Genomic DNA, 9,719 nt, shown 5'->3' with positions numbered 1-9,719 from the left:
GTCTGGCCAGTAAACAACCTCAGAAGGTACCCTGGATTATGGTTTTCTTAAATAGTGTCTCTCTCTTGCTTAACCTCATTTAGTAAGTCGGCTAATTAACACGGCACAAGGTCATTTTCTTACATAAGTGAACTTACAGTAACTGAGGTTGGGAGTGAAGATTTATAGATTTCCCATAAAACTGGGCGTGACGGCCTGAGGGACAGCTGGCTTGGGGATTGAGGTGGAGGAGCCACAGCTCGCTTTCAGGTTCAGCTATACCTCCTGACTTCCTTTTATCCCTGTTCCTGCCACCTTCCTGTTCTCTTCTACTCTGACCCACTTCCCACTGCCTCATCCTTGGCCTCTTCCTGGGCCCGGGCCCCACGGTCTCCCTTCCAGCACTTCTCCCGTCTGCACAGGAAGGCTTGAGGGAGGTGTTAGCGGGAACTGGCCCCAGGCAGGCCTTCTGACACTGGTCAGGGCTGTGGCCTTCCATCCTCCTTAGTTCCAGGGTTCAAAGCTCAGACTCAGTCTGGAAGTCTGCTTCCGCCTACTCAGTGGCTGAGGAGGCCATGGCAGGATGCCCCTGTGAGTTCCTGGAGCAGAGATTCACCTTGTGTGTTTGAGTGGGGGCTGTGGGGATGGACCCGGGGCTGGTGCCCACTGGGGGAGAGTTCTGTGACTCAGTGGCACCTGGCACTTTCTTCTTCTCTCCCCACTGTGTTAGTCTTTGGTGCCTGAACTTTGACTTTTGGAGCAGGTCACGTGGTTCAACAGAGCTGTCACAGTGTCATCTGGCACTATTTGATTTCAGGCTCTTCCTGCCCAGCCCTATCCCCTCGGCAGCCAGCGGCAGCACGCCTGGCCCAGGGCTTGGGGACCGTGGCTGCAGGGACAGACCCCATCCCACCACCTGGAGTGCGTGCAGAAGCAGACCCCAGCCCCTCGGTGAGTACCCGCTGCAGCCCAGGCTTCTGGGATGGGCTGCTGGCTCTTCACAGAGGCAGGACTCCAACATCCTTGTCCATTTTCAGTCTGCAAGGGCTGGTGGCCTGATTTCCAGGTGTGCTCAGGGTGCAGGCCTCTCAGTGAGCACTTGGCTACAGCTGGTCCAGCCTGTCGTTCCAAACAAGAGAATCAAACAGTGGGAATCATGGACCTGAGAAATGCTCTCCACTGTGCCCAGAGATGCACCAGGATGGTCAGCACAGCACTGTGCTGGAGGACAGCTGACGCGGTCCAGCCACAGGAACAGTGCTCAGCCAGCTCTGGTCCCCTGGCATATTGAATCCAGGCTCAGCTTCAACAGGAACAGAGTGAACACATTTCCAGAGTTCCAGGGCAGAGGCCCGGCTCTGGGGGTCCCAGTGGACTGAACCGGGCTACCCACTCCAAGACGCCAATCCAAGACCTGAGGGTGGCAGAGGCAGGGAAAGAGCTTCAAGGGGCTCAAGGACATTGAGGTTTTATAGGAAGGGACATGAAGGCCAAGGGTTGGGTTTTGCACAGGTGGGGGTCGCAGACCTGGCAGACAGGGTGATCTTGGTCAGGACTGTTCGATCATTATTTCGGGATCAGTCATGCAGGGCTTTGTTGTGATAACAAACTTACTGTCGTCCCAGCTGCTCGGGAAGCTGAGGCAGGAGGATCACAAGATCAAAGCCAGCCTCAGCAACTTAGTGAGACCCCATCTAGAAACAAAAGGGGTGAGGATGTGGCTCAGTGGTAGGTCACCCATGTGGTCAATTCCTGGCCTCCCTACCCCACAAAAAAGAAAGTTGCTGTTGCCTGGGAATAGCTTTGCCTCTTGTCAGAAGATATTCTGTGAGACTTGTTCCTGAATCCAAAGTGACTGCAGAAGAGGGTGGCTTAAGAGAACTCAGAAGGAAAAGACCAAGCCAGAGAGGCAGTCAGAGTCAAATGGGCCTCCGTCATACGGAGCTGCAGTTGTCAGCACCACATGCCTCCAGACTGGGTGCAGCCTGGCACGCGAGAGGCCCTGGGGACACCCCTAGTGCCACGCTCATAGGCCAAGAAGATAAACCTAAAAACAGGTGGAACGTACCAGTCCAGATGTCTGATACTATTACGCAAGTTGTTCCTGGAATCCAAGGCAAGGCAGGGCAAAGGAGCCAGAGGCAAACTGGGGCGGAGGTGCCGAGTTCCCTACCTTTGCAGGCCCCGGTGAGGAGTCTGTGTCTTTAGCAAAGGCAGGTTCCAAGTCCCTGTGACATTTCCTTAAGCAGAAGTCTGATGTGCCAAATGTTGGTGTGGAATCTGCACCGTGGGTTCGTGGGCACATCACGGGCAGGACCTGTTTTATATGCTTGAGCCAGTCTGCAGTTTAGAAACGTCCTTATGTTATTTAGGTGGATTAATGGGCTGACCTGAGTCAGTGCAGCGGGGCAGGCAGAGACCCCGGCAGGAACACAGCTGTAAACCCAGCTCACCCACAAAGCCAGGGTGCCCAGGGCGTGTTCCTGGGGGGGAGGGTGCAGGTGACCTCTGGGCCATAGGTTGAGGTTTTACAGGAAGGTCTGCGGGCCACATGCATAGCCAGTCTTCAGGGGCTTGAACAGGGACTGGTTGGATGCACTTTGTGCAAACAGAGCTGGGGCTTGTGAGGCCAGTGGTGGAGCCGACTGGGATCCCTCCAGGAACATGTCTCTCCCGCCATTTGCTCTGCTTCTTCGCCTTTTGAAGCCCGTGCCCCCCCCCCAGCTGCGAGGCGAGGGCCTCGGGCTTCTTTCTCAGTCTGTTTCTGCGGTGCTCTCCTGCCATCTGTATCGCTGCCCTCGCATCTGGAGCTGCTACAACAGGGCCCCTCACTGGGCTGCTTAAAACAACAGACTTTTATTCTCTGACAGTCCTGGAGGTCAAGACCTCAGGTCAAAGTGTTGGCAGGGCTCCTGGGAAGAGCCCTCCTGCCCTCTGGCTTCTGGAGCCACCCTTGCACGGTCCTGGCTTGAGCCCTCTCTGTCTCCGTAGTCACTTGGCCTTTTTAAATTTTATTTTTTTTGGTGGTGAGGATTGAACCAGGGGTGCTCTACCACGGAGCTGTACCCCCGGCCCTTTTAAATTTTTATTTTGAGACAGGGTCTCCCTAGGTTGGCCTGGAACCTGCCCTCTCTGAGCTGTTCTCTCCCACGACGTGGGCAGCGTCCTCCTGGATCCCTGAAGCCAGTTCTTGGGTTCCAGCCCTCCTGTGCCCCTTCCAGGTTGTGGCAGCACCCAGGCATGGCGGAGCTGTGCCGCACAGACTCCACGCTGACGTCCCTGGACGAGGAGACGCTGTGGGAGCTGATGGAGAGCCACCGCCACAAGATCGTGCGCAGCATCTGCCCCAGCCGCCTCACCCCCTACCTGCGCCAGGCCAAGGTGCTGGGCCAGCTGGACGAGGAGGAGGTCCTGCACAGCTCCCGCTTCACCAACAGCGCCATGAGAGTGGGTGAGCCCGGAGGCGCGCCGCCAACTGGGCCCCAGCACCCCCAGCCCTGGACTCCAGCTGGGCTCTTCCTGCCCAGCCAGAGCCACACACCTGGCCCCTAGCCGTAAAGCCCTCCAGCAGGGCCAACAGCAGGGCCGGGAGCACAGGCTGCACAACACCGGGGGGACGGGAGTTGCAGACTTGGGGAACACTGTTAGTCCCCTAGGGCCACCCGACCCTGAACACGATGATTTAAAACAGCAGCAATGGGGCTGGGTGCAGTGGTGCACACTCGTAATCCCAGCGACTCCGGAGGCTGAGGCAGGAGGATCCCGAGTTCAAGGCCAGCCTGGACAACTTGGTGAGATCCAGGCTCAAAATGAATCATAAAAAGGACTTGGGGTGTAGTTCAGAGCCATCCCCAGTACCAAAGACTTGGGGTGTAGCTCAGAGCCATCCCCAGTACCAAAGACTTGGGGTGTAGCTCAGAGCCATCCCTAGTACCAAAACAAAACAACGACAACGACACTAACCAGCAACGGGGTGGAGGGTAGCTCAGTGGCAGAGCACATGCCTGAGGTGAGTGAGGCCCTAGGTCCGACCCCAGCACCAGCAGCACCCACAGACGCACACTGGATGATGTGTCTGCTCATGGGCCAGAAGTCTGACATCAGTGCCACAGGTCGTGCTCCCACTGGAGGCTCCAGGGAAGGACCCTGCCCGCCTCTTCCATCTTCTGTGACTCCAGGTGTCCCTTGGCTTGTGGCCCCATCACTCCAGGCTCTGCCTCCCCCTTCACAGGGGTCTTTCCTCTGTGTCTTGTCTCCTTGGGTCTCTTATGAGAAACTTGTCCCTGGATTTTGGGCTTACCTGCTCTCGTGGGATGGTCTTACCCCAAGATCTCTAACTTAGTTACATTTGCAGACCGTGTGCCCAAAGGAATTCACACACAAAGATTTCAGGTGGACATATCTGGGAGCCCACTACAGATGTCTTTGGAACCCACTCCGGTGGTCCGACAGGCTGTGTTCACTTGTCCCACTGGACATGCTAATGGCTTTACCATAGAAGATCATTAGGAGAACTAACGAGTCACAATTGAGGAGACACTCTTTGCCAAGCCTAGCCATAAAATCAGGCAATAAGTGGTAGCTATTAAGGCTATGGTGTGTATGCCTCTTGGTTTGTAGATGAATCCAAGCTATTAATTGAGTTGAGAAATATGAGATTTGGGCCTGGGCTTGGGGGCCCTGAAGGCTCTCTGGGGCTCCCCTTGGTATTTATGGGCACAACCCCAGATGTGTCTGTGCGTGACCTCGCCCTGCATGCCTAACCCTGGGCAGAGCTCTGGAGTTGCTGTAGCAGCGATTATAAAAGTGGACTTTGCCTTGTTAAGCTGAGCGGGGTCAAGTCATCACAAGGGACCTACTCCATGAGCCTCCAGCAGAGAGGGCTCCTCTCTCCCAGGACCTCCACCTCCTCACTGCCTCCTCACTGTCCTCACTGTCCAGGACACTCCCGCTCAGCCCTCCCTTGCAGGAAGCCAGTCCTCCCGCCCTGAGCCCTGGTAGCTAAGTGATGGTCTCTCCCCAAGGGCACCTGCTGGACTTGCTGAAGACCCGAGGAAAGAATGGCGCCATCGCCTTCCTGGAGAGCTTGAAGTTCCACAACCCTGATGTCTACACGCTGATCACGGGGCTGCAGCCCGACGTGGATGCCAGCAACTTCAGCGGTGAGAGCAGGGCCTGTGTCTGGATGGTGGGCACCCCCACACTGCTGTTACAGGACTTCCCCCAATTTCCTCTTGATGGAGGCCATGGTCTGTGTCCCTGCACCCCTTACTCCATGCACTGGATGGGCAGGAAAAGGACCTTGTAGGGCCCAAGGTCCATCTTCACTCACCCAGCACTGTAAGAGCCCTGGGAGAACCTGCATCCCAGAGGGGAGAGGCACAGGCCGGCCTCTCTTGGAGGCCAATGAGACAGCAGCGTCCTGGGTCCCAGATCTCAGACGGGCTGAGAGGCCCTTTCAGAGGCAGAGAGAGCAGAACCTGTGGCACCCTGGCGCACCTGGCTAGGTAAAGGTGGGGCCTGCTTTTATTTAACGCACCCTGCTGTTTATTTAACCACAATACCAAGTGCATGGAGGCCTGGAAGCTTTTACCACAAACAGGTTAGGGCCGGGGCCTGCCTGGGGGTTGGGATGCAAAGACTGGAGGCTGGAGACGAGGGGCGGGCCAGGTGGCAGTGCCTCACCCCTGCCCTCCACCCCGCAGGCCTCATGGAGACGTCCAAGCTGACCGAGTGTCTGGCGGGGGCCATCGGCAGCCTGCAGGAGGAGCTGGCCCAGGAGAAGGCCCAGAGGGATGCTGTGCTGCGGCAGTGCCAGAGGTTGCAGGAGCGCCTGGGCCTGGCCGAGGCCCGTGCCGAAGGCCTGTGCCAACTGGAGGCCGACCACAGCCGCATGAAGAGGGAGCTCAGTGCCCACTTCCACGAGGTGCTGAAGCTGAAGGACGAGATGCTGAGCCTCTCGCTACACTACAGCAACGCGCTGCAGGAGAAGGAGATGGCCACCTCGCGGGGCCGCAGCCTGCAGGAGGAGGTAGCAGGGACAACCTTCGCTGCGGGTGGTGGGCCCAGCCTGACTCTGCTGCTGCCCACCCTGGGGCCTTTACCCGTCAGTCTGCCTGCCTGGAGACCTCTTCCTTGTGCACACCTCCCTGCCCAGACCCTGGACTGAGGCCCTCCAGGAAGTGGATCCCAGCTCTCCCAGGGGCCTCCTGAGGTGCTGTGCTGAGCCCGCACGGCAACGAGCCTGCCCTGCCCTGCCCTGTAATTCCCCGTGGCCTGGATGGCCTGGTGTGAGCTGCCCACCACAGCATCTGGAGGCAGGTCTGGCTATGCTGGGACCCAGATTAGAAGACCCACCTTGACCACTGCCCCAGGAGTGCAGTGACATCTCTGTCACCTGCCTTTGTCCTCCGCTGGCTCTGGGTTAGGGCAGTGCCTTCAGCTCACTTTCTCTTGGGAGACTGTCCTCTTATTGATTCATAAGTGGTCTTTCAATATTGAGGATTATCCTGTGATCTTGGCCTTTATTTTTGCTTTATTTTGTGTTGGTGCTAGAATTCGAACCTAAGTATGTGAAGCATGTGCTTTACCAGGGAGCTACACCAAGCCCCCAGGTGTTTGTTTTAAGTTTTGAATTTTAACTTTTTATTTAGAGATAACTTCAACTTTATTCTTTTTGTTTTTAGAGAGAGAGAGAGAATTTTAATATTTATTTTTTAGTTTTCACTGGACACAACATCTTTGTTTGTATGTGGTGCTGAGGATCGAACCCGGCCGAACGCATGCCAGGTGGGCACGCTACCGCTTGAGCCACATCCCCAGCTCCAACTTAATTCTTAAAAAAATCCACAATTAAAATAGTACAGAGAGGGCTGGGGTTGTAGCTCAGTGTGGTAGGGCACTTGCCTTGCATGTGTGAGGCACTGGGTTCGATTCTCAGCACCGCATACAAATAAGTAAATAAAATAAAGGTCCATCAACAACTCAAAAAATATTAAAAAAAAAATAAAATAGTACAGAGAATACCTCATGCCCTTATGTTCATAAGGGCCGTCTGTACACACACACCCCAACTTCAGAGTTATATCCGTGGCCTTTGTATATATATATATATATATATATATATATATATATATATATATATATATATATTTAGTTGTAGATGGGCCAAATATCTTTATTTGTTTATTTTTACGTGGTGCTGGGGACCGAACCCAGGGCCTCAGGCATGTGAGGCAAGCGCTCTGCCACTGAGCTACATCCCCAGCCCATACCCATGGCCCTCTATTCCCAAACATTGAAAAGTGTATTTCCTAAAAACAGGGTGTTTTCTTATGTAACCACACAGCTCTCTTTTCTGTTAATTTGCATCGATGTGGTCTTTCATCCCCTGTGGCCTGACGCCCTCACTTACCCACATGGAGTCAGTCCCCTGTGGCACTTCTCTCCAGCCAGGGGCAGGCGGTGCGCCTGCTTGTCCTGCCTCGCAGCCTCTTCAGTCTGGAACCTCCCACAGCCCTTCTGGGCCTGGGGGGACGCGATGATTTTGAAGATTACTGATACTTTCATGGCAGAGTTGGGGTCTGTCTCCTGTTTCCGAGAGACGGTCTGAGGTTCTGTACCTTTGCTGGGTCTGCTGGTACCGCCTGGAGGCATGCTGCTGGCCGCCCGTCAGGGGCTGCTGCTGTTGACCATCTGGTCAGGTGCCGCCCGCTTCCTGCATGACAGAATCGCCATTTCTTTCTCACCCCTGCAACTAACAGGCCATCTGGGGAGGCTCTTGGGGACCAGCAAGTGTCCCCTACTCGCCAGCCTGTCCCAGCCTTGGCCGTGGTGGTAGCCTGGGCAACCGCTGGCCTTGGCTCCTGACGGGAGGTGCCTCCCCTCCCCCAACTCATGCACCCGCTGTTGGCGCAGACTGGGTCCCTCTTCCAGTGGTCTTGGCTGGGGGGCGCCCTGCTCCATGCCCTGGGATGGCCCCTCACTTTCCGAGCTCTGGCTGCCTTTCCGGCGGGGACCCCTGCGTGTGAACAGCTGGAGAAGCCCCCAGGCCCCCGTCCTGGCTGGAAGCTGCTCACCTGGCGTCCTCGCCCTCCTCCCTGGACAGCTGTACCTGGCGAAGCAGGAGCTGCAGCGGGTGCAGATGGTGTCGTCCTGTGAGCGGGAATTTCGAGAGAGGTCCCTGAAGATGGCCGATGACCTGGAGGAGGGCGGTGAGGAGCTGGCCCGCCTGAGGGAGGAGAATGAGAAACTGCGCTCGCTGACGTTCAGCCTGGTAGGCTCCGCCCCCTCCACAGGGTCAGCTGCTCCCCTGGGCACCAGCTGGGGCTGTCCACATGTGTGTGCGTGCTGGGGGTGGACCCAGGCCTGGCACACACTGGACTAGGGCTGTGCCCCAGCCACACAGCCCTCCGCCACCTTCTCGCCGCTTCCCTCCTCTTCCCCAGCCGGGCAGACGCTGGCAGGACTCAAGGCCGTTAGAAGGTCCAGCTCCCTCGTTCACCGCTGCCATGTTGCATTGGAGTCGATTGAGCCAGTCACAAAAGAGGGGGTTAACTCTGAGTCTCAGGGAAAGGAACCAGGCTCAGTGGCACACCCCTGAAATCACAGCAGCTCAGGAGGCAGGCAGGAGGATCACAGGTTCAAAGCCAGCCTCAGCAATTAGCAAGATCCTACACAACCCAGTGAGACCCTGACTCTAAATAAAATTCAAAAAAAGGGCTGGGGATGTGCTCCGAGGTCGAATACCCTGAGTTCAATCCCTGTATCAAAAAAAAAAAAAAAAAGCAGATATTTAGTGAGAAATGCCCTCTATAAACACCACCGGCCACCTGGCACACCATCATGCAGCCTGGCATGTGCCATGGTTCTGGGCTCCTTCTGGAAGGTGCTGAGCCCACCCTTCGGCTCGTCCCTCCTTCAAGCTCAGTGTGTGAAGGAGAAGGTCAAAGGACTTAAAGAAGTTGTCCTTCAGACGTCCCCAGCTTCCTTTTCCCTCTGACTCCTTGACCAGGCAGCATTAGAACTGAAACGTCTTTTCCCAAATGTGACTGGGGCCTTCCCGAAGCTTCTTCCTGCCTGGTGGTCAGTAGTGGGGTGACCCCCCTCCACACCCCTGGCCTCGAGGGCTCCTGCGCCGGGGGCCTTTTCCCCAGCCGGGGCCCCTGGGGAGCTCAGGCCTCTCTGTCCACCAGGCAGAGAAGGACATTCTGGAGCAGAACCTGGACGAGGCCCTGGAGAGCAAGCAGGAGCTGGTGGACCGCATCCACTCGCTGCGGGAGCGGGCGGCGGCCGCGGAGAGGCAGCGGAAGCAGGTGAGCAGCAGCAGCCCCCTGGGACCCGGTGACCCCAGGTCTGCAGGCTGCATCTGTGGGAAGACGGGCTCCTCGTCCTTGCTGGGCCGTCGGGTTTGCTTACCCAGTTTGCTGGCACATTCTATCCGATGCTGGGTCAGAGCCAGGTCAAGCCCAGGCTACGGCCAGGCAGAGTCACTGAAGTCCAGGGTGATTTCTAGGGTTTGGGGAGGCCAGAGTGACAGCCAGGGATTTAATGGGGGGAAGAACAGGGAGAAAGGAGCCGTGGGAGGGGATGAGGCCGGGTGGGGGAAATTGTAACTTCAAGCTAAACACCACCTGGTGCCGTGCTTGCCGGGCCTGAGCTCCGGAGGGCTCCTGTCACACCCTAACCCCCCCCCCTGCAGAAACCAGCAGGAGTCCACTCTCCTCCCTCTGGAACCACCT

General features: G+C 56.7%; 1 protein-coding gene across 2 annotated transcripts in view; it reads left to right on the top strand.

The window, feature by feature from the left end:
• Window positions 1-797: 797 nt before the first annotated feature.
• Card14 (caspase recruitment domain family member 14) overlaps window positions 798-9,719 on the top strand; it is a 23,701-nt gene continuing 14,779 nt past the window's right edge. For both annotated transcript variants that reach the window (XM_048797512.1, XM_048797508.1), the window contains exons 1-6: window positions 798-930; window positions 3,201-3,430; window positions 5,004-5,141; window positions 5,685-6,010; window positions 8,087-8,254; window positions 9,174-9,293. In XM_048797512.1, the coding sequence (XP_048653469.1) occupies window positions 3,220-3,430; window positions 5,004-5,141; window positions 5,685-6,010; window positions 8,087-8,254; window positions 9,174-9,293 (963 nt within the window). In that variant the 5' untranslated portion in view covers window positions 798-930; window positions 3,201-3,219. The remainder of the gene's footprint in view (window positions 931-3,200; window positions 3,431-5,003; window positions 5,142-5,684; window positions 6,011-8,086; window positions 8,255-9,173; window positions 9,294-9,719) is intronic.

This window comes from Marmota marmota, unplaced genomic scaffold, assembly GCF_001458135.2.
Source record: "Marmota marmota marmota unplaced genomic scaffold, marMar, whole genome shotgun sequence".
NCBI classification, from domain to species: domain Eukaryota; kingdom Metazoa; phylum Chordata; class Mammalia; order Rodentia; family Sciuridae; genus Marmota; species Marmota marmota.
The sequence above is the reverse complement of the archived record's forward strand: the minus strand, read 5'-3'. Positions and strand labels throughout refer to the sequence as shown.